Source organism: Citrus clementina, unplaced genomic scaffold (genome assembly GCF_000493195.1).
Source record: "Citrus clementina cultivar Clemenules unplaced genomic scaffold, Citrus_clementina_v1.0 scaffold_6, whole genome shotgun sequence".
NCBI classification, from domain to species: domain Eukaryota; kingdom Viridiplantae; phylum Streptophyta; class Magnoliopsida; order Sapindales; family Rutaceae; genus Citrus; species Citrus x clementina.
The window spans coordinates 11953684-11977665 of NW_006262139.1; the positions used below are offsets into that span (position 1 = coordinate 11953684).

Genomic DNA, 23982 nt, shown 5'->3' on the forward strand with positions numbered 1-23982 from the left:
AAAAAGACCAGCAGGGCTATAGCTATGCCACCCATCACATTCTTGGGAGAATACAGAGTAGAGACAATACAAGTTAAAAATAGATTAAAAAAAAAAGATTTTCCCGTTTTTTCGTTTAATACATTATATAAAAATTTAAAATATCAAAACCAGTTTTTGGGGTTTGATTTGATTTCTTATATACATTTGCTTAGAAATGTATACTATTTTTTTTTTTTAAATCTCTGCATGTTTTTAGCTGTTACAAAATGGGAAACTGTTTAATAAACTCATATACTGAAAAATTCAGTCACAAGTTTAATTTTTAGTTATTTAAAAAAAAAATTAATTGGGAAAAGACAAGCCCATTTACAGGTACTGAATGAGTGGTTAGTCAGCGACTCAGTGTAACTACACTGGGTCAACTGTTTAAGGTTTCTCTGCAACCAAGGTCAAGTTCTTCTACGTGCGTCGTCTTTTGATACTGGGAGTGTATTAGATATTTTTATTTTTCACTTTTACTTTTATTATCTTACTAAATTTTTGGTTCTATTAAATGCAGGTGAAAGTGAGGCATACAATGAGAAGCGTTATGAGAATTTACAGAAGCAATTCAGCTTATTAGTTTCTTAGTGGTTCACTTTCTGGTTAGTTTCTATTTCCTTTTGCTCTTTTCTTAACTTCTTGAAGTTAAGTGCTGTCTGAATTTGTACTTTCATATGGTTTGTGTTCTTACAGATGTTGATCTTTTTAGGGTTTATATATATATGGGTGTGTGTGTGTGTGTGTGTGTGTGTATTTATGTATGTATGTATATTTTTAATTTTGTTTCTTTGAGTTCTCCTTTGAAAAGAGAATTGGATAACTGAAGATAAAATGGGGTGTTTCTAAGAAAAAATTCATTATATAGGTTGATTTTCTGGTATTACCAGATGTCTATCAAATGACTGACGGCAGGATTTCTTTTTTTTTTTTTAAGGAATTTTAGTGTTCGGACCTTTTCATGTGTTTGGACTCAGTTATTCCCATTTTTCTTTTCGATTAGGAGGGGGTGGGGAATTGGATTAGAAGTGTGGTGAATTTCAGAATTCAGAGATTGTAACTGATCCATATGCAGATGAAGATAGCTTGTACTGGTTGTTGTATGCTGTTAAGCTTTTGCGGGATTTAACGTTGTAAATTTTGATCATAAGAGAGGCTCTAGTATATATGAATTCAAAATGGAAAGTCATGAGCTGATCGGTTTTAAAATCAAGATAGAGGTTATGGTGAACTAGTAGTGATCACATCAATTGGCAGCAGAAAATCATTATTCCTGTTGGCATCAAGAAAGGTTAGACGCTAGCCGGTTAATTTATAGCACAACAAAAATTGGGAAGCTACTGCAAAATATCCATTTCGAAATGGCTTGTGCTAAAAAGAAGATTGTGTGTGGCTGAGAATGCAGTGGAAGTTACGAAGAATATTAAGAAATGTTTTCAGGAATTATGTTTATATGTCTATTATTGGTCTTTTCCTTTTTTTTTTCTTTTTTTTTTCTGCTTAATTGATGTGAGTTCCACAATTGCTGTTTGTTTTATGGCTTATATAACCTGACTGACAATGGACTGGATTTTCTTGGTTATTTCTTTTACTTAGCTATTTTGATTTTTACAGTTGCTAATTCATAGATGGAATTAGGCGTCTAGGAAATGATTCTGGTATTGATGTGTTATTTCGTGTGTGGGATAGGAGTTCAATAGCTTTTGTTGAGAAAATAATTCTAGTATTGTCTGAAGTGGACTTACAGCTAAAGGGGAATGTTGTCTGGATGATTTTTTGTTTCCTTTTCTTCTCTGCATATTATCTAAAACCTGACAACAGAGAAATTCTTCTCAGTCTATTCTGTGATTTCTGGATTTTCTGTAGTGCCAAATGGGCAAAGGCTTTATTTGTTTATACTATTAAAGGATGCTGAAGACAAAGTATCTCTGTGTTGAATGACCTGTATTTAAGTTAGAATCAAACTGTTTGCTTCTCTTCTGCTTTATACGAGTAATTAATAAACCCTAGCAAATGATGCAGGTTTGAAGCAGTTAATTTTGAGCCGTGCAGCTGGCTTCGACAACCTACAGTGCAAACCAATTTTTGGTTGATCATCCATCTAAATTCAGTTCTGCTATTAACAATTCTGTAATTCTGTTCTGTTGCCTAAATAACTGGCTTCTCCCATGTGGAAAGATGATCAAAGTTCGAAGTTTAGCTTCTTCTTACTTTAGCATTTATTTTACCACTGAAATGTGATCGGCATTTCATGCTTAAAGAATATGAAGATCAAAGAAGCAGAAAGAATTGTTGTAGCTAAACCAGTGCCTTCAAGACCTACTCGTTCCACTTTTGGGTCCTTCTCAGAGCTCCTTGAGGGTCCCATTCATGCCTCACCTCCTAATGTGTGCTCTGAAACTGCAGTTATGGCAATTAGACCAAAGACAGTGAGGTTTAAGCCATTGGTGAATTGTGCTCCGCCAAATCAGACTGAGCTGGCAAGAACAGCAGTTTGTAACTCATCTGATGATGTTTCAAAATCCGATAACAAACCTACTGTTATATATAAACCCCTGGCAAGGCTTGTTTCAAAGACAACTGTTTCCCTCTTGGAAAATATGGTCAGTAGCTAAACTCCACATGCTTGTCAATTGGATGGACTTCCTATTTTTCTTTCTTTCTTTCTTTCTTTCTTCCTGGATTAGTAAAAGCTGGTAATGGTTTTCTATTCTGATTCTACCATCTCTGTTTTTTCTACCGCAGAATATGAACTTGTGCTATATAATGTGTTGAAGAGATGAAGATAAATTTTGAACATATATTTTTTTCTTCTCTGATGCTTAAGTATCAATATGACTTTTTTCTTGTTCTTTTACTTTATTCAGGGCAACTTTGATATTAGTCATCAACATACTCAGCAGTCAGTTGAGGCTCAACATCCTAGCCAAGATAAACAGAATTTTATATCCCAAATTAGCTCAAATAGTAACCAGGTTTTGCCACCACTCAAGGAAAAAGATCAGACAATTGAATCCTTCAAGGAGGCATCTCAAAACCTGGAGGATCCAAAATATTTCCCACCTGTGGCTGGGGATCGACCTTCTTATGACGGATATAATTGGAGGAAATACGGGCAAAAGCAAGTCAAAGGAAGTGAGTACCCACGAAGCTATTACAAGTGCACACACCCCAATTGTCCTGTGAAAAAGAAGGTTGAAAGATCATTCGATGGCCAGATTGCAGAAATTGTCTACAAAGGTGAACACAACCACCCAAAGCCTCAACCTCCTAAAAGGAGCTCATCAGTGACACAGGGGCTAGGATTAGGATCAGATGGGACTGGTCAAGATACCAACAACACAGTATGGAATACTCATCTTAGTGAAATAAATGAAGGTTCAGATGGAAGAGTAGTGAATCAAAATGACTTAGGAGTGTTAGCAGATTCAACTTGTCAAGCGAAACCTCTGCCACCGTTCATTCCCGTTTCAACTGGAGCAAATAATACTGATGGTGGAACATCTGATAATTCCTGTGGTATTAGTGGGGAATTTGATGAAGGGAGGAAGGCATTGGAGGGAGAGGATGAACAACCCAGAAAAAGGAGAAGGTAGGCAATTGTGTTTTATAGAACCATAAATTAAGTTTATGGTCCTGTCCATGCTCTTTAGATTGGCAAAAGCTGTAAATATCTTCAAAAGGATGGATTTACCATATTATTGAAATGAGAAATTATTGCTTTTTACAAAATTAGGAGACGTTAGTTTTAAGCTCATTTCTGTCTTTTCTATCTGAAGTTGCAGTCTCTGAAAATATCATTGCCATGGATCTCTGATAGATCTTTGATTGTTTTCTTTTAATAACACACATTACCAATGTGATTGTTCATATAATTGAAGTTGCATAATAGGAAATATTTTCAATATTATTGAAGTTTGTTTTAAGCTCATTTATGCCTTTTCTGTTCTGCAATTGCAGTCTCTGAAAATATCAATGCCCGGTAGAGCTTTTGTAGATTTTTTATTGTTTTCATTTTATTACACACTTTACTAATGTGATTGTTCCTATCATTGAAGTTGATTGGTGTTATATATGTTGAATTGTTATTTTTATCTTATTTTATTTTTGGAAGAAGTGAGCATCAATCTAATGGAGCCGGCCTGTCGGAGGACAGCATACTAGAGCCACGTATTGTGGTGCAAAGTTCTACAGATTCTGAGATTCTTAGTGATGGCTTCCGATGGAGAAAATATGGCCAGAAGGTTGTGAAGGGAAATCCTTATCCCAGGTTGAGACTTGATAACAATTTAATGAGTAATATTACTTCTTGATATCCCTCCTGTTCTAAATATAGTTAAGGTTTAATATGACCTTTTCTGATCCAGTTGCAGTATGTTTTTCGGCCGTTTCCACATTTGAGTGATCTTAATCTCTTAAAACTTCTCAACCTCGTGAGTTGTAACTTAAGTAATATTACGAGGTTTTGATTGTTTTTGATACATGAATTTTTGAAGATTACTGTATTTTTCTTTCTCATGGTTCCCCATCTCCTTTCCCTTTCTTAAAGTGCAAATTCCTGCCCAAGGTCTATGAATGTTACTGTTGACCTCTCTTTAGGATTCGACAGTTGATTAATCTTCAATGGAATTGGAGATTTAGTATCGTTTGAGACCCAGAATTGGTCTAGTATATATATTTATATGGTTCCCTCTTTTTTCTCAGATTTTCCCTTAGCTTGTTTTGATCTATCTTGCAGAAGTTACTATAGATGTACAAATCCTAAATGCAAAGTGCGCAAGCACGTGGAACGAGCATCGGATGATCCAAGAGCTTTTATTACAACATATGAGGGAAAACACAACCATGAGATGCCTTTAAGGAGCACAACTCCAGTGACATCTGTGCAAGATTCACTGGCTCCAACTAGTACAGATAAGCTATGAATTCAACTGTGGAAGGAGATTGTTATCGAGCCAACATATTACCTGACAAATTATGTTGGAAGATTACAATGGCAACAGCGAACCTTTCGTGGAGCAATTCTGAAGTCTTCCTTCCTTGGTTGATCCAGTTCATTACCATATAGTTATCCTGTAAGTTTCAGCTGTCATGAGTTATTGATAAAGGCAGTTCAATATGTAGGTAACTCAAAATATTAAACGGCTGATATAGTCGTCCTTTAATAAAAGATTTATTCATCTTTTATTTGCTTTCCCCTTCATACAATAACCAGTCTTGCCTCATCTAAATATGTAAATGCTTCTTCCTATTTTCCGGAGGGGTCATAAATTTGCCGGCAGCTTTGAAGTGGCTGATACTTTTTACTAGTTGCTGTGCCAGGAATTAATGTTAATTTCTTTCCCATTTTCCTCCTGCTGACCATGCAATTTTGAAAATTACGCTGCATAATCTGTATCTCTTCATCATTCACTTGCATAAAATTCTTGTATGAATCATCATCATATTCATTGCCTTCAATCTAGTTCTATGAGTTTTTGGAGCATGATGATTCTGTTTGTTAAGAATAATTCTACCAAAATTTGTATGTGATACACAACTTAAAACACTTTGGCAGTTGACATTCGCAGATGTAATGCAGCCAATTGGCCCAACAACAGTACTAAAGACAAGTCTTAATAGACGTGTCGAACTTCAGCGCCTACAACAAAGATGAATGAATCTAATTGTTTGGCTACAATCTGTACTGTTGCTGGTTAAAACCACCTGAGGTGCCTCATCACTTGAGGTGTGTCGATGCCCTTGCGCTGGTAAATGTCGACACCATCTTACAACTCTCTTCTAGGCATCTAATAATCATGTTTTGAAGTGACCATGTAAAGCAATGCGACAAGCTTCTTGTTGCATCTACTTCGAAGGTTTGTTGAGTGATTTCTAAAGGAATGGTGGTGGAAAGTTCAATGATTCTGTCATATTTGAAGAGGGCAGTTCTGAGAATTTCTTGTAGCTGGATTTGGAATTTGATTGTCAAACAGCCGACCCTTTTCACTTTTCACTTTTCACTTTTCAGGATACCTTTATTCCATGTGATATGTATTTATTAGGAAAGCTAAAAAAGTATGCTGGTTCGCTACCTAAAAGTTTTAGTCTTTTTGGTGAGAGGCTAATATTAATATTTGAAGACAATAAATTGACTAAAGACAATAATAACGTGACAAATATAATTTTATTTGATGTAATTACCAATCTGTCTAGTAATATTATTTCGACATAAATAAACACGCAATATGATATTGTGTATCCTCTTATCTTACATTTAATATAAGACACATCTTCACATATAAATAGTATGTGAATTTTACACATATACTATTTATGTAGAAAGATGTATCTTACATTATATATAAGATAACAACTGCCTAATATTGTTCCACTAATGTGATATTTTGGATGTATCGAAAGGGTTTTTTGGCTTTTATACACGTGGATGTGGAATCTTTGTGGTTACTTAAACAATTAAAACAAAAAGAAAAGGACTAGTATTGGAGACCATTTTCTTTATGAATATTATAAGAAGGCAAATGTAACGTTACATGAAATGTAACATAAGGGCTCTCTCAAATAAAGTTATCAATGTTGCTTTCAAGTGCACTAGTTAAATGCCAAATGTCGTTTCATGGATGATCTTCTACATCTCTCGATTTGTCGCCCCTTGATTTGACCTCTTGCGTTATTTTTATCCGCATCATCAACACGTAGAATTTGGGAGAATCTTGACCCAGTCTTATTAATAACTTATTTGATTAAGACAAATGTTTGGAAAAAAAATTCTCGAGAATTTGATTGAGAAAATTTTAAACTATTTTATTCCATTGATTATTAGAGTTCGAATTTTAAAAAAATTAATTAATTAAAACATTGTCCATCCTCTTATTCCAAATTAATGATAAAAAATATAATTTTTGTTAATAAATTGTCGCTTCAACAATATATCTACGTTAAGTTTTTTTGAACGGATTAAGGATTATGTTACTGTATTATATAAGTATTTACAACCACTATGATAACATATCATTACACTGATATTTATAATCAGATATATAATTAAAACTTATATTATTATATTTTTAATTATATAAAATGCATGCCCAATTAAATAATTCTCACGGAAAATAAGTGTTTCTACTCCATTCATATTTTATAAAAGAGAAAAATTTTACAAATAATCTCCGCACAATTATGTTTAATTGAGGAAAAAATTTTATAAATAATTTTTACACAATTATATTTAATTAAGAGAGATTAAATTCATATAAACTCAAATCATTACTCTTATAATCATATTTAACTTAGATAATGGTTCACTACTAGACTAAAGCCGGAATGACTATCTACGTACAAGGTTCAAGTTCCCATGGCTATACTAAGACAATTGGACCAAAATGAATGGCGGGCTATTTAGGAATCCTCAGGTGAGCTGTTTCTGTTTGAGATGACAAATATTTACCAAGAGGGGAATACTACAGTACGCAATGATACACACCATGAGATGCACGCATGTTTCAGTCAAACACAATCAATCACATGGGCTCCACCTTTTCACACTTACCGACTCGGTGATATAAACTCATCGGAGCCGTCCAGCTGGATTTGTTGGCTAACAGAAACCGAAGGGGCAGAACAGAATATTAATGATATTCCCACCTGGCAGTCTGACAGCAATTGGCGGCAAGGGATAATATCGTCAGGATCCCTAGTTTTTATTAATTTCAAATGAATTTACAAATTTATCACTACCCTCCACGGCGTCACCTAGCTAGCACTAGTGAACTACTCAAATTAAGTAAAAATTTGATAAACAATTAGTATAAATTAGTTTATTTAACAATAATTTCTAAGAATACCAAAATTTTTTTCCATTTATTCATATCTAATTGTCTTATTAAAGCATATTTCAAATGGAATAAAATGTCATAAATTAATTTTCAAATGCTATGAATCAAAAGAAAATGCATTAGAGTTTTTTCTTTTCCCCTTCTACAGTAAACCTCAATGAAGTTCAAGGTATCGAAGTAAAAAAAAAAAAAAAATCAAGCTAAGGGGATATTGAAAAGGGATTTTGGAATTGGTGGTGGTGGTGGAAGAAGGGAGACACATCTTTAAAAAAACAAACAAATAGTAACTAATATTTAATTTGTGGTAATTTGTGGTTTAAGAAGCCACTTATATATTTGGAAAGAAATTTGCTAATATTTCCAAGAGAATGATCTCACAAATCAAAGAGTGGCAAAGAAGGCCAGCATTAGACAGGGCATCAACTGCTCTGATTTTTCTTTTCTTTTCTTTTTTCTATGAAAGCATAAATGAAGTGAAATTAAGTTTCAATCAATTGAAGTCAGTAATTGAGCCAAAGATTTTGGAGGGGTTGAGAAGGATTCTAGATCGAATTATTGAGTAAAATACTGACAATTGAATAATCATTTTCCAACCATAACTTCTGCCATCCTTTTCTAAATTTCAGCAATTTTCCATAATAAGTTGTTTGAAAACCATAATTTCATCTAAAACAATCCTAAAGCAAGCCACCATAGGCATCTAAAACAATCCTAAGGCAAGACTCCATAGCCTATCCGGCAAGCATTTGGTTCAATTCCATTCGAACCGAACTGTATAATGGTGGCAGTTCAGTTCAGATTGGTTTGGGCAACAAAAACTAAATAGTTCAAAAGTTTTTGAATCAATTGGTTCTTGTTAGGTTCGGTTTAAAAACAAATTGAACCACCAAACCAAATGGTTCACAAAAAAAAAATATAAAAGTTTTAGTCAAAACTAGATCAATATAGAAAGATCTTTAACTCCTAACATGGTTGAAGCATTGATATTAACACAAACTTAGTGGTAGTCTCCTCTTTTCTTGGAAACAACAACAAACTTTAATCAACTAGCTCAATAAAATGAATTTATGGATTAACTTTCAAAATGTATATTTTGTAAAATTTAAATTTAAGTTTATTTTAAGTAATTGGATAACTTTGATTTGTTTAACTTTCATTCATATGGTTCAAAATGAAGAATATTTAGTTAATAAAATTGATACTTTTATTTGTTAGTTAAAGAATGTAATCATCAATGTGATATTATATATTGTGATTATCAATGTGAAATTATATATACACTCTATTTTATTTTGTTTATTTGTTGGGTGCGTGGCTAATGGCTCATTTAGAGAGATAATTAAGGTATTGTGGGTGCGGAAGTTGAAAGATCAAGAAGTGGTGATTAGCATAATACTCAGTGGCAATAGAATTTTGAAGTGAAATTTCTTTTTTAATTTGTTGTGGATTTTTAAATTATTATTAGACTTTATTATGTTTTTTTTTTATTTGAAGATTTATGCACTCAAGAAAATTTTTGGTATGTAGCGCAAAAAAGGCAGGAGGAGGAGATAGCTTTGAAAAGTATTATGTGACTAATTTTTTTGGGTACAATATATAAGGTAAAATCACTCGAATTAAACTAAATCAAACTAAACTATAGAACCAAACGAAACTAAATTAAATTATTTTAGTTTAGTTTGGTTTGATTCTAGCATTTAGTTTGTATTTAGTTTACAAAATTATGAACCAATCTATGCTAATTTGGTTTGATTAATCGATTGGTTGGATTTTGAACCTGAACCAAATCAAACCAAAAAGTGTCCACCCCATGGTTCATGGCTGTCTAGCCAGACATAAGTGCATCATATTTAAGATCAAACCATAAGCGCTACCCTACATCATCATGGCGGCTTAAGATTCAATGTTATAACAGGCATTTGACTATTTGAATAGGGCGACGGGGTGGGGGCCCTACTTTACATAAACGGACAAACAATGGCCTCATTTAAGAAAATATACGGAATTATGGACCCAAATCCAAATGTCATTGCCCACTGTTGTTGACAGGCAGGTATGATTCTTTTATCCCCAAGAAACGACACCGTTACAAAGATGGTCCGAAGAAAGAGACGTTTGTGCCAATCACGAATTGCTAAGACGGGAGAGTGAAAGAAATATTGAATAAAAAAGTAAACGGCACAAATACATGGACATAAAATGTAGACGAAATATGTGCAAACTAGCAAGACGAAGCTCGTTGGACTTGGCCTGCTCCTGCTTTTTCCATTGCACCTTCTCCATCAGTTGAGTCTTTAAAATTTCTGCTTTTAGTCTTTCTAGTAACTCTTCATTTTCTTTCTCATTCTCTCTTATAGTTTTAATGTGCTAATACAGAACAGTACACTACTGCTGCAGGTATCTTTAGAAACTCAAGAAGAAAATAAATAGAACATGGGGTGGTTTCCATGCTCTGGTGATTCATTCAGAAAGGCCAAGAGCAAGAAGAAAATGAAGATGCAACAGAAGACTCTTGATCGGATCAATTCCATTCCAGGTAAGTATAAAACAAATTTGTATGGTTCATGAACATTTGTATAAAGAATGAAAAGAGCTTCAGACAGAGTGACCTTTTTCGTATATATAGGCCTTGATTGAGTATCTATATTGGTTTCTTTATGATTGTGCTTGAATTTTTTTTCTTTCTTTGGGTAGTTTTGATTATATATTCATCTGGGTTCGTTGTGGATTGATCACAAATTGACAATTCGGATGTGTTATGAGTCATGCATGGCAAAAGGTGTTTTTTTTTTTTTTTTGGAATTTATAATCGCCTGATTTGTCAATTATCCATTTGTTAATTCCTAGCTAATAAAATTCATGTTAATTTTATCTTAGGATATATGGTGAACTGTGAACTCACATAGCAAGAATCCTACATGGCTTAGATTTTAATTACTGCTTATCTTATATGTGTTGTATAGGGCTTGAATTATGAAGGTGCATCATTTTTTGAATTTATGATGCCTGATTTCCTGTAAGATTCAATCAAATAATGCTACAGAAATGTTGCTTGCTTATTTTGCTAAAGTTCAACTCTCAACCGCTTCTTTATGTTTGTCTTTTACATTCCTTTGTTTGTCTGTTAGTTGATGATTCTAGTATTGTTTCCATTCGTTGTTAAGTCTTTTATCTCTGAAATGTGTTTCAGATAAATTAAAGATGAATTCCTCCTTGCGGGTCAAGGAGGCATCTGAAGATGGAGCCTCCGACCAGATTACAGCTCAGACACTAACTTTCCGTGAGTTGGCAGCTGCGACTAAAAATTTCAGATCAGGGTGTCTTTTGGGCGAGGGAGGTTTTGGTAGAGTGTATAAAGGTTATTTAGAAAGTATTAATCAGGTTAGTCGACTCTTAAATATCGTATCTCACTATAAAGGCAGTGAGAGCATGGATTAAATGAGCTTCGCATGTTATACTTTTCATGTGATCTGATCTTTTGGGGTTTCACTATAGGGTATGATGCAAGTTATTCTGTGTTTGTTGCAGGATGTAGCTATCAAGCAACTTGATCGCAATGGGGTGCAGGGCAACCGGGAATTTCTTGTTGAAGTATTGATGTTAAGTCTACTTCACCACCCTAACCTGGTTAATCTAATCGGTTATTGTGCTGATGGCGATCAAAGGCTTTTGGTTTACGAATATATGCCTTTAGGATCTGTGGAAGACCATTTACATGGTATAAAAATTTTAGCTTTACCTCCTGATGTTTATTTGTTCAATGTATTATCTTATTTGCTCTGACTTGATGTCAGGTCTCTTGTCGTTTTGCAGACCTCTCTCCTGGCAAGAAACCACTTGATTGGAATACAAGAATGAAAATAGCAGCTGGGGCAGCAAGGGGATTAGAGTATTTACATGACAAAGCTAAACCACCAGTTATATACCGAGATTTAAAATGCTCAAACATTTTGCTTGACAGAGGTTATCATCCCAAGCTATCTGATTTTGGCTTGGCCAAACTTGGTCCTGTTGGTGATAACACCCATGTATCTACAAGGGTTATGGGAACTTATGGATACTGTGCTCCAGAGTATGCAAAGACAGGCCAACTGACTTTAAAATCAGATGTGTATAGCTTTGGGGTTGTTCTTCTGGAAATCCTTTCAGGCAGGAAAGCAGTTGACACTTCAAAAGCTGCAGCAGAGCAGAGTCTGGTTGCATGGGTAAGCAGCAGAAATAAAGCACCTGTTGACTCGGAACTAAGAAGATATTTTGAAAAGAGTACTGAGTTTATATAACTTATGCAAATGTTACATTAATCTTGACTTCATGGCAGGCAAGACCACTGTTCCAAGACCGAACAAGACACTCACTCATTGCTGATCCAGAGCTTCAAGGTCAATATCCTCCTAGGGGCTTCTATCAAGCTCTTGCTGTTGCAGCAATGTGTGTCCATGAGCAGCCTGATATGCGACCGGTCATTGCTGATGTGGTCACTGCCTTGGCTTACCTTGCTTCTCAAAAGTATGAATCTGACGCAGAGAAGGTCCAAAGCCCTTGCCTGGACCCTGGTACTCCGACTAGAACGAAGGGGGACAAAGAAAGGAAGCTCAACGGTGGTCGTGGATCTGAAAGAGAGCGAACCAGAAAACTAAAATGAAATTACCCAGTGTTTGCTACAAGTTGCTTGCACTTCTGGTATGGATCAGGCTTCTCTCATGCAAGCCAGCCATAGAAACTGCTTAGTGAAGATTGGGAAAATGCTCTGATGCCAACATTACGATTGTGGTCTTCTTGAACGTAAATGTAAGTATGAGCGGTTGGAGTAATTAATAGAGAATATTCTGCCTCCATTTTCATAATGTACATGTAACCCCAGCTTGATGTATTCAATTAGATAGATCCTTTGGTGGTTTTACTTGATTCCTTAAATCCTACATTTTGATTATTCTCGATTGTTACAAACTTATTGTAAAATTGGTCCTGTATGATTTTCCATGCTTAAAACATGATAAACCTCTGTAAAATTGCTTCAATGATTGAAATAAAAGTAGATATTGCAGTATAAATAATGTCTGTAATGAAGTATGCCTTCAGTGGTATGTATTTGGCTTATATTTTTCTGTTTCCTATGGTATGAAGCGTTTCTGTGATTGAAAAGAATTACATTATTTAGAGCGCCTATGAATTATGGAGGCTAATAGTAATGGTTGCAGTGTAAGTTGGAATTAACTAATTCACTCAACTATTAGGGCAACAAAAGAGATCCATGAAAGAAATCAAATGAATATATTTCTTCCTTTCCCTTTCTACAGCTCCAAATGACGATAATTTACAACTAATTGTCTAGAGGATTTTTTTTTTGTTTGAGGGGGGGGGGGGGTGTGGGGGAAGAATCGGAGAATAAGTGACTACAAGAGTTGACTACAATTATACAAATAGATGTCTCCCTTACACAACCTCTAGAGTAATAAATACAAAGGGATTGGGGAAGTGACTAACCACGAAGAACTCCAAGAAATGATTTCGCAGTAGGAAAACATGCCTCGTTTCATGGCACTGAAGCTTCCCTCCGAATCCCCACTACAGGTCCTGTTCTCAGGCAGTAGAATTAGTCTATCTACTAATTGGTGGATTTCCTGTCACTGGACTCCTCGAGATTGGATGGTTTGCCCTATTAAATGCAATTATATCAACTGATAAAGCTTCAAAACTGAACAACAGTGTAATTTGCATAGCAAATATAAGTCTAATATAAAAATGAAATTAACTCAATTATGGAAAGTTCGCTAGTAGCTAATACATCTCTCAGAAAATGACTGACAGTCCTCAATACTTCTGATTAAAGGAAAATTTTTTGTTTGTATAGGACGAAATCTCTATGCTGTACTCAATTGCACAAATTTTTTCATATAACAGTGACCAAGAACTAGGTGAAATTTACCTTGTTTCTGTCACGCCAGGCAAGTCCAAATAGACCTATCCTTCTTTTGGGGCTGTCAACTGAGCTTTGGTTATGCACAGCCCTAGAAAGAACACTAAAATTGTGAGTCACCAATTTCATACTTAAGCATAGGCTAGCAAAGCATCAGTACTGAGTCATTTTACAACAGAACACACCATGTTCTCATGAGGTCAAGAGAGAAATGCAAATGATGCAACAGAAGAGTTCGATGTAAATTCATGAGGGTAAATGGTGGAACAGTGGTAGAGGTTTAAATGGTGCAGGGAATTGGGAATTCCGCTAAAAATGACTACAAATGAAATGGTAGAGACTTAGATATAGCAGGGGAATTGGGAATTCCACTAAAAGGGGCTACAATGTTCTTTCTTTGTGATTCAAAACCACAGTTCTTTCTCCTAAACTTACTATCTACCATATGCATATACTGAAAAGGGGGGCTGGTTTTTCAATGAATGTTTTGCAGAAATGATATGAAATCATATGGAAAAGGCAGATCAGAATATTGGATCAAACTTTTTTACTGACTATCAGTTACTTCTCTCACATGAAGTATGGTAATGTCACATTTTAATAGTGAGTCTGTGGGCATGTCAGTTGAAAACTTGGACACCTTAACAAAAAGGAAACAATTACCGTATACATTGTACATTCAGCATTTCAACTGGTATGAAAAGGCTGACCACGTCCTATTTACGTGTGAAACATGGAAGGTTGTCCAAACTGTTTTAAAGGCACTTATAGAGTAACTTTATGTTCAATTTCTACTTTTGTTTGATAGTTCACCAGATTATCAGAGGAAAAATTACAGAGAATTAATCACATTAGATTTTATATAGCTCCATAAATCAATATTATTTATCGAACTCATAAAATGGAACATAGAACACAGCTATGATATCTCAAGAATTTCTAATAAACCTTGGAGAAGATACTGCTTTAGCTTGGCCAGTTTCATACTGCAAAGTAGCCTCCAACATTGATTCTGCCATAACCGCCCTCTTCTCCATCTGAGCAACAGAAGCCATAGCCTTCTCATATTTTTCCTGAATATATACTTGTGTTGAGAAGTGATTACATGTGAGACAATAAAGACTGGACATAATATGGTATTTGAAAAAAAAATAACTGTCAGTTAAGGAGTCAATGAGTGTCATCAAAATCACACATTTTTTTAATTTTCTGAAGTCATGCTTCAGCTGTGGCATATTGGGTTTAAATCAAATTAGGAGAGAATGCATACTACATGATTTTCATGGATATAAAGGAGTTCTTCGCAGGAGTCCAAACTGCAGGTTGATAAAGATTTCTACATTATACCTCAGGATCTACTTTAAGGATTTCTACCGAAGAAGTTCCACAAAGCCAATTCATTCAAACTGTTGATTCTAAATGGACCACTTCATATGACACTAGATAAAATCACACTGACTGTTGATCTGTGTGAAAAGAGCATAACCAAAAAAATGTCACTAAGACAGACTAAACAGTTCTGTCTCTTGATAGAGTCTACGTTACATTAAAAATGAGTGCCAATCTGTAGTCAACTGAAAGAAAGCGATAAAAGAAAGTAAAAATATGGAAATGCATTCATGAGCACAAAACTTAATATCATCTAGAACCTTTCTTCTTTTGTGAAATGAAAACAGTAGTACAGAGAGAAAGGATAAGAAGACCTCGAGCACATTAACTGCATATCTCTGAGCGCGAGCATCTTGCTCTGCATTTCTACGAGCGTCTTCGGTTATCCTTTGCTCCTGCTCTACCTTCATAAGGACCTGCAGAGTATATGATTAATCTACAGATAACTACAGGTTTCATAATAGGAACAAACATGAATAGTCTTCTGAAAGCAGACATGAGAGAGCACAAATCAAATTCAAACCTGAATCATTGCAGATTCTTGTTCTCTCTTGTCAGCAAGGGATTGCTGTAGCTCAGCTACCTCTTGCTCCAACTGCTCAATCTGCACCATTTTAAATGAATTTTTAAATCTCCCAAACGAGTTGATTGATTTGTAGCTTACAATGGAAGCATAGAATTATTGTTCTTGGAGACCCATGCAGCCTGTAGCTGAACGAGAAAATGTAAAGGAATCTCTGGTTTTGGCATGCTGTTAAATAGTTCAAACTTGAGTAACTCTTTCAAATCAACATTTCTTGATTGGCATATCAACTAATTATTATTGAAGCTTAGGACATAATATTTTAGTGATAAATGTAATTCAATCCACAAAAAGACTGTTACACTTCACAGCTTCAAGATATGTTTTTTATTTTCGAATAACGATGCAGCTACAAATAGTTGTACAAACACCCTTGTACAAGTTAAGTTGGCAAGTTACGTGGCATGAACGGATTGGTTGGATGAAAACATCACAGAGCCCACATAATATTTTCATTAACTACTTTTACTTTGGGCCCTGTGATATTTCATCCAACCAATCCCTTCATGCCACGTAAGCGGCCAACTCAATTTGTACAAGAGTGTTTATACAACTGCTTGTGGTGGTATCATTATTGTTTTCGATCAGATGCTGAAATTTACAAGTTATGCAATTCTCAGAGAGGAATTGGTTAAGTCATAACATTGAGTCTATACAGAACAGACAAACAAAAGTAAAGGTATGGGATGTAAAATACTCTTTCCAGTGGTATCCATCAACATCTAATAGACTACTACAGCAAAATACAAAATTTGGACAAAGAATCCCATAGATTTTGAAAATAAGACGACCATTTCAAAATCCAGTGGGGTGTGTGTATGTAAGTAATGAGAGGCATGTTGCGTGTTTTGTTGGACATACCCTTGCACTCAATTGCCGTCGATTGTCTTGTTTGACCATCTCCATAAGTGCTGTCTCTAGCTCCTCAGCTCTGGAAAAGAACAAGAACACATAAAGGTACAGTGATGGCTCTCACAGGCATAATTTAATCAAAATAATTCAGGATGAAGAGAGCTGAAATTGTCTTTATAATAGTCATTCATGTTTCAAAATTGATGACACCTATATTACTCAGCAGCCCCCACTCATAGAATCAGTAGACCTTGGTGAAAGCAAATGCTTAAGTACGTAGAGAAATAACAACAGATTTATGATTCCATGAAGTTTCATTTTCAGAGGATTAAGAGAAAGCACTACTACAAGATAGCAAAAGCCTTCCTCTTCAAGCTTCTTTAATTAATGATTACTTCAGAGTGGAAGTGTATACAGAGAGAACACTCAGAGGCTATAGTAGCAACAAGAATGCTGAATACAGTGGTTGTTTCGAGGAATGAAAAATTAAAGTAATCCATATGGATGATTCGTAGATTCTGCAGACCAGATGAGGTAAATTAACAATAAATAGTAGGATTTTTACAGAAACCACTTGGGGCTTAATAAAACTGAGAAGTGCGAGCTATTATTTTCTCAGTGAGATACATATGTGGTTGATCCACCAGATAGGGAAAGATGGATGCAGAAACTAGACATTGTAGATTGTACTAACCTGAGCACAGCGGATCTTTTGTCCTCCAGCAAGCTGCATAATTCCACCTTCAACCAGACAACCTGCACAAAAACTATGAATGGTTGAAATTTAAAGGAGATGCCTAGAATCAGTCATGTTCGTTTATCTTTCACAAGTGAATAACTAGATTATTTCACTGGTTTATGCAACAAGAAACTTTCGTCTGGCTTGTTAGGTTACCACTTGACCTAAAAGATTAAGCTAGCAGGTAACGACCTAAACATTGGTATTAAGCCATGGGATTCACATGTGCAGACCACCCCAATCGGTCTTGCCACAAAGGCCAAGCCCAAAAAGAGATAAAAGACTAGGGCAAAGACAAGATAGAAACAATTCAACAAATACAAATGCAACTACCTGTTGAGGTTCCAACACAATCTCCTAGGTTAAAATTCGCTTTGATACCATTTTAGTTGTCGCTTGACCTAAAAACTTCAGCTAGTGGCTAAGGATACAAACAGTAGTATTAAGCACTATAAGAAGGCTTATTAGTTCAAATATAAAAGACAATGATACTTCCAAATGAAAATTGAAACTCAGTCAAGCTGACAAAGTTATGCAACAAAGAGACTTCAAGTTTGGTGTTTGAGGGGTTGGGTCAAAGCAAAAAAGAGGGAGCTACCTGTTCTTGAAGATCTCTTCCTTCTAATTCTGAATTGACACTTAGGCCACTAAGCATTTCGTCCAGATTTGCAGCAGGCTCCTTATAAGATAAGTCTCCATCTGCAAGTGCATCATCCGATCCTTCAGTTCCCTTGTTTTCTTCTATGAGCAATTCAGGATCATGCTTAAAACTATACAACTTAGTAGCAAGCCCGTTTGGATCCTTCCAAACTCGGCCCCCTTTTGATCTTTCCTCGACTACCAGTAGCACAGCAGGTCTGTGCTTTTCTCTCAACTCTTGCAATCTGGCTTCAGTTACAGTCAAATAACCCATGCAAGCAGTAAAAACAAGTTGGCTGCTATCAAATGTTGAGCCAGCAAGGGATTGCAACAAAGTGATAGCATCCCCAGCATCTTTAGTGGTAACTAACGCAGGTCCTACAGGATAATTGATGTCAAAAGATGTGCTGCTTTTAGGAAACAGAAAGTATCATGCACAAACATAATAAATAAATATGTTATCTAGTTACCATATAACTCCATCAATGCAAGGGCTGTTCGAAATAGCATAACACGATTTCCTTCGTATAGAAGCACATCCCAAACTCGAAGAACTGAAGACAAAGGAACCCACCCATGAGACTGTGATGAGAAGTCAATTTGAAGCACTTGTGTAAAGAACAACTAATGAAACAATATCAGAAAACCTATGTCTCCAACTTTATTTGAATATTATTTTCAAATGCTGCATTACATTACATAGACCTCACCACTTTCCCAAGGAAGAATATTCACAAAAATGGAAAGGAACCAAGGTCCAGAGATCCATGTCACCTGCACTCCCAAGTAATCCAGATGATGAACTGCACCAAAGGAATTGAAATACAAAGTATTACTCACATTGCTTCATGTGTTGGAAAAAAAAAAATGAGGCATGTACGAGGGCGTAATAATAGACAAACAAACCCAATTTAGGAAATCTTTCGCGGATCAACTCCTCAAACACAAGTTGGTCCACCTAATAGCATAAAAGAATGCATGAAAATGCATTAACTGAGCAAAGTCTGTTAACCAGAGCAAAATGGAATACTTAGGATAAATCTTGCTAAAGGAACTCTCAATGATTGCACTACACCTGAGCTTCAATCATCTCCTCTGTATAGTACCCGTCAAAATAATCATCAATAATACCCACAAAGGTCCTGAAAAATTACATCAAGATGAGGGGAATTAGCTAATTTGGGGATAAAAAGCAGATATCTGTGTGAGCCCACAATTTTCTACAACAAAGGGGTAGAGAAAAGGGAAAGGAATAGTAGATTCGAAGATTTAAATAATGTGCCATTATCTGTGTGTGTGCACGCATGCACTTGGCAGAAGAAGGGAAGTGGGAGGAGCGTGGGGGGAGTGATGCCAGAGAAAAGCATCCATAACCTACCAAAAGGCATTTTCCTCTGGCATCAGAAGCAGCAATAAGCCAGCAAAGAAATTCATTGCCTGCATGTGTTTTGACACCATAGCAAACAGGACTATTAAAAGATTACTTGCGTTGAGAGATGTTACTAAAATTAATTGAACAAAACAAAGAGAGCGATAAATATAATGATAACAGAAAAACAATGATACACGCTGTGTGAGATCATGAACATGGTGGGTCCTAGGGGGGGGGGGGGGGCGACAGTCAGCTTGACAGAATATGGACCTTATACTGTGGACGAACACAGTTGGAATAGAAGAAATTCTTGACTTACAAGGTGATAACCAGTTCTCAGAACCTTATTATTAGTTTTCTCAAAAAGGAAAATTTTCCAATTTTTGGACGTATCACAACCTTTTTTTATTTTTTTTTTCCTCTTCAATAGGATGCATACTTCTAGTCTTAATGCTTTACATTCTTCAAGGCATTATTGCTCTGTTCCAAATATGCAGGAAGGAGTACTAATACAGGATTCTTGATATGATCTTGCCTCAATACAGGAAGACTGATTCAGCCTAGGAACCATACATTCACGAGATTATTTTAAAGATGTTAAACTCGAAATAGAATTGCTTTATAGAATTGTTAACTTTTATATTGGTTCAAGATAGAAAGTTCAAAAAGAATAAAGCAATTCTATAGATGCTAACTTTGCTTCTAATGCTCATGGCACAATTTTGATTGAGAAGGAAATTCAAGACTTTTGTCATGCCCCTTGATCAACCTAATGAAAAGAAAAAGTAAAAGAGGAAAATCAAGCCAACATTTATTCAAACATGCTAGGACAACAAAAAGTATAAAGAACTGAAGTTATATTGACACTGGAAAGGTCAAGTACTTACACCATGCCAAACACCAAATAGGATTTGAAAAAAGAAGCCAAGTTTAAGCATGACATCTCAGTTACTTATGGTATATCTGAAGACTTCAATGTTACATGAACCAAGCATCCAAGTTGTTAAAACCTGAGCATTTACATGTGAGATGCTGGCACTTTGCAAGCAAAAAAAAATCCGTTCTATACCTGGGAATGATGATGATGCCGATGATAATAAGACGAAAACAAAAGAAGTCTTGGATAATAACAAATTGAAGCAGAAGAGGGAAAATTAGAAAAAATTACACAAGATTTGGCGACTGAAATTTGATAAAGATTAGTGCTTCATTCTGGTCATATAAATTGTGGTGACATTTCTAGTTACCTGACAGTATCCAACAGAAGGGTTATGTAGAGCGTATGCTAAGAGTAAACGCCTCAAGGAGTCTCTGCCATCCTCGTTCAGAGCAGGATGTGCTGGGAACGTTCGTGGTATATCCTGCAAATTACATTAACAAGTTAGTCTTCTGAGAGATCAGGTTTGTAACACAAAGCAAAAGCAGTAGCACCTACAAATTGAAAAGATTGAACGATAAAGTCCAAAGCGCATTGCATCTATTGACCTTCTCAATCTGTTTTTTCCATTTCCTGGGTACACCAAATGAATTATCATGCTCCTTGCTTTCATCGGCATTGATTTCTTGAGCCAGCAAATCCTGGTAATATCTCTCCGTTCGCCGTGCCTTAACACCAACAAATGCCTGCCATAGCTGTAATAGAGAATTTATTACGAACTTTCACTAACATAGGAACATAAAATTTGATGAGAATTCACAAACGAAACACTATAAACTAACCTCTCCCCTCAGATCCTTTGGAACTCCCCCATGAACAAGGCTCTCCAGCTCCTCTTTCCAAGGAAAATAAGGCTCTGGAGAAACTTCATCTTCCTGAGAACCTTTGTCATCTAAGCCATTCACACTCCCATATGAAGTCACATTAACACAGACTTTTTCCTTAATATCCTCATCAGATTCCCCTCCTGAAGATCGTGCTTCATCTATTGATGGAAGATGGTCTCCACTTTTAGTTATCTGCTCACCTTTCATGACCTTTCTCTTCTTAACACGAAAATTCATCATATGTTCAATGGTACCGAGGGATGGTCTAATCTGAGCCCATGGTTGTACCTTTTCGGTCTTTGTTTCTTCTGAAAGCTGCTCTTTCTGGGGACTAAGTTCTTTTGAACCATCGGAGTCAGACTTCCTGCTTGAATCATCCCCTTTTTTACCCCTCTCAGAAAGAGTCTCTTCTTTCAATTCAGTAACTTCAGCCTTTTCCCCTTCCCTGCCTCTCTCTGGAACAGTCTCCCTTGTACATTCAGGCACATTGCTTCTGCCACTTCTCTCTGATAGCTCTGCTTTCCACCTAGTATCTTGGGCCTCCTCAACTTGACTTCCACTAACTGAAACAGTCTCTTCTTTCAACTCAGAAGCTTCAGCCTCGTTCCCTTCACTGCCCTTCTCAGAAAAAGTTGTCCTTTTCAATTCAGAAGCTTCAGCCTTGTTCCCTTCACTATTCTTGTCTCGAACAGTTTCCTCTTCAAATTCAGTAGAGTTGGCCTGCAATGTTTCCTTATATTTCTCCTTGGTAGATCTTACTTGAGCAAGTTCTTGATTCTCAAGGAAGTTCTTCCACTTTTGTGCCCTTTCCTCTTCCTCTTCCTGATACCATAAATGTATCAGTAAGCTGGAAAGAAAACACCGGTTTTACTTCTGTTGCTCTTTCTATTAGTTTCAATAAAAAGAACTTAAAAAAAAAAAGGCAGAAAATGCTATCTATTTGAGAATTCAATCAATTAGGTGTGGATGCTAAAACATGATTAATTTTATCACGTCTCTTAAATTTGCTATATGTACTACATGTCTCCTTAGATTCCACGTCACAAATGAAAAATTATCGATCTACATAGCTCACCATTATGTCATGCCAGAGAGAGTTAAAGAAGACGCTTTAGCGACAAAGATACCTTGTAGATACCAGCGTATTCTCTATATCCTTGTATGTGTTGAGGTCTCAGAGCGAATCCATAGGCATCCCTGTCATTATTAATTTAGTATGACTCTCAGTCACAAAATGGGAAGACTACTTCTATTTCTTACTCTTACATCATAAACGGCATCAGTTCCGAACAAGTAAATTTCCAAACAGCACATTGATAAAATGGAAAATGTCAAAACAATAAACTGCATCTAATTACATGTTACCTGGAATCAACTTCCAATGAGCGCCCACTCAACAAGGACAACAACATGATTCACAAAGAGCTTCAGTTCGACTGCTGCCCATAGCTCTTTTTTTCTTTGCACCAGATTGAAAAATTTAAACCTACTACATATCAACTAACCCTAACTGCCTTCCAGCAAAAAATTATTACTTCAAACAACAAAACACCAATGCTAAAAAAATTAACATCGTCGATTCATTTGCAATACAAGAAAAAGAAAAAAAGCACATTAATTTTATTTTATTTATTTTTTTAACTTCATCATCATCTGAACTATCTCTATATTGTTAGCTAACAATTCAATGAACTTGACACGTCACACACTACGGCGCCATTTTATCCGAACAAATGAGCAAAAGAGAAAAAAAATTAATAAATACAAATTCGACACACGGAACTCGTCAATTTTCTTTGTTCAATATATCAGAGAAAAATTAGGGTTTAGGTACACGTCGAAACGTCGACAAGAAATATAATTTGTGCACCAAAAAAAATTTAAAAAAAATGATGTAAAAAGTGTACCTCCTGAGTTCAAGTTCTGAGTTGTGGAGGAAATTGAATCTGTTTCTCGACATTTTCGGGTTTATTTTTTATTTTTCTTTTTTATGATCGAATAAAAATGCTGTTCCTTGATTTGTGCTGACTGATTAGTTATTGACTTATTATTACTATTGTTGTAATGTCTTTGATCAGTCTATTTCGTGAGCTCGTTCGTTCGTTCGTTCTCTCTGCCAGTTTCGAAAGCTTTGCCCGGGGTCGTTATAATAGTGTCACGTGTAACTTTTAATGAGCGGGCTTTCCTGGGATTGGCTGAGGCTACAGGTGCAAATAATTTTAGGAATGCCACGTGTTAGAGAATGGTCTGTGTTTGACCGTTAGATCTTAGATACAACTGCGTGGGCTTTTACTGATGTTATGTTTTATTAATGAGTAATGATACAATCACAAATTTTTGTATAAATTTATTTTGTACAAACTGATGTGGTATTAATTCATTGGTTGAATGAAAATATAAATTAATAAAAACAAATTATGTGGGCCAAGTGATATTTAATTCAACCAATCTTATCATACCACGTCAGTTTGTACAAGAGTTTGTGGCTGTATCATTATTCTTTATTTATTGGAGCGAGGGTGCGAACTGAGAAGTACAGATTATTCTTATTTATATATTTTTAGGAAATAGCGAAAATCTTACTCCATACATTTTTTAAGTAGGGAGTGAAATTTTTTTTAAATAAATAATATAATATTATTTCTACTTCTTCTTTTTTTACTATTTTTGTATTAAATTTAATATAATTATATTTAATAAAATAAAATAAATAATATCATATTTATTAAAATAATATTATTATATTATTTTATAAATTACTTTTATTAAAAATAATAATATTAAACTTATTTAAATATAATATTATTATATTTAGTTAAAAATAATAATTTATATTGATTTTAAGTTAAAATTATTTTAAAATAATAGTAT

At 35.3% G+C, this 23982-nt stretch overlaps 3 protein-coding genes across 9 annotated transcripts; 2 read left to right on the forward strand and 1 right to left on the reverse strand.

The window, feature by feature from the left end:
- Positions 1-210: 210 nt before the first annotated feature.
- Positions 211-6069, forward strand: LOC18038669 (WRKY transcription factor 44). Of its 6 annotated transcripts, none has more exons than XR_002904932.1 (7): positions 211-430; positions 542-626; positions 2044-2624; positions 2889-3613; positions 4136-4291; positions 4760-5096; positions 5592-6069. XR_002904932.1 is itself a non-coding variant. In XM_024182364.1 (6 exons), exons 3-6 carry the CDS (start codon positions 2286-2288, stop codon positions 4944-4946), a joined length of 1407 nt encoding a protein of 468 aa, XP_024038132.1. In that variant the 5' UTR covers positions 211-445; positions 542-626; positions 2044-2285; the 3' UTR covers positions 4947-5208. The 6 variants fall into 6 exon arrangements, 4 of the variants coding, with proteins under 4 accessions (XP_024038132.1, XP_006428919.1, XP_024038134.1 ...); XR_002904931.1 differs by having other exon boundaries at positions 5579-5612; XM_024182364.1 differs by lacking the exon at positions 5592-6069 and having other exon boundaries at positions 211-445; positions 4760-5208.
- Positions 6070-10068: 3999 nt separating this feature from the next.
- On the forward strand, positions 10069-12772 carry LOC18038011 (probable serine/threonine-protein kinase PBL7). Its single transcript, XM_006428857.2, has 6 exons — positions 10069-10141; positions 10254-10392; positions 11047-11237; positions 11385-11574; positions 11670-12061; positions 12175-12772. The coding sequence occupies exons 2-6, from the start codon at positions 10290-10292 to the stop codon at positions 12496-12498; spliced, it is 1200 nt and encodes a 399-aa protein (XP_006428920.1). The 5' UTR covers positions 10069-10141; positions 10254-10289; the 3' UTR covers positions 12499-12772.
- A 446-nt stretch (positions 12773-13218) lies between these two features.
- On the reverse strand, positions 13219-23207 carry LOC18038231 (ecotropic viral integration site 5 protein homolog). 2 transcript variants are annotated; one of them, XM_024181615.1, is made up of 19 exons: positions 23019-23038; positions 22477-22645; positions 22239-22308; positions 21067-21933; positions 20833-20979; positions 20595-20708; positions 19354-19412; positions 19051-19117; positions 18882-18933; positions 18686-18778; positions 18446-18529; positions 17935-18353; positions 17292-17353; positions 16607-16676; positions 15686-15766; positions 15477-15578; positions 14722-14846; positions 13783-13864; positions 13219-13512 (listed from the first exon to the last, which is right to left on the reverse strand). In XM_024181615.1, exons 2-19 carry the CDS (start codon positions 22521-22523, stop codon positions 13462-13464), a joined length of 2592 nt encoding a protein of 863 aa, XP_024037383.1. In that variant the 5' UTR covers positions 22524-22645; positions 23019-23038; the 3' UTR covers positions 13219-13461. The 2 variants fall into 2 exon arrangements, with proteins under 2 accessions (XP_024037383.1, XP_024037382.1); XM_024181614.1 differs by lacking the exon at positions 22477-22645 and having other exon boundaries at positions 23019-23207.
- Between the last annotated feature and the right edge of the window lie 775 nt (positions 23208-23982).

Coding starts and splice junctions, on each gene's coding strand:
- LOC18038669 (XM_024182364.1), top strand. CDS start 2,286: ATGAAGATCAAAGAAGCAGAAAGAATTGTTGTAGCTAAACCAGTGCCT. Junction 2,625..2,888: donor TTTCCCTCTTGGAAAATATG/GTCAGTAGCTAA, acceptor TACTTTATTCAG/GGCAACTTTGATATTAGTCA. Junction 3,614..4,135: donor CAACCCAGAAAAAGGAGAAG/GTAGGCAATTGT, acceptor TATTTTTGGAAG/AAGTGAGCATCAATCTAATG.
- LOC18038011 (XM_006428857.2), top strand. CDS start 10,290: ATGGGGTGGTTTCCATGCTCTGGTGATTCATTCAGAAAGGCCAAGAGC. Junction 11,238..11,384: donor ATTTAGAAAGTATTAATCAG/GTTAGTCGACTC, acceptor TGTTTGTTGCAG/GATGTAGCTATCAAGCAACT. Junction 12,062..12,174: donor AGCAGAGTCTGGTTGCATGG/GTAAGCAGCAGA, acceptor ACTTCATGGCAG/GCAAGACCACTGTTCCAAGA.
- LOC18038231 (XM_024181614.1), bottom strand. CDS start 23,071: ATGTCGAGAAACAGATTCAATTTCCTCCACAACTCAGAACTTGAACTC. Junction 16,677..17,291: donor AAAAGATCCGCTGTGCTCAG/GTTAGTACAATC, acceptor GTTCTTTTCCAG/AGCTGAGGAGCTAGAGACAG. Junction 13,513..13,782: donor CCTGGCGTGACAGAAACAAG/GTAAATTTCACC, acceptor TGCATTTAATAG/GGCAAACCATCCAATCTCGA.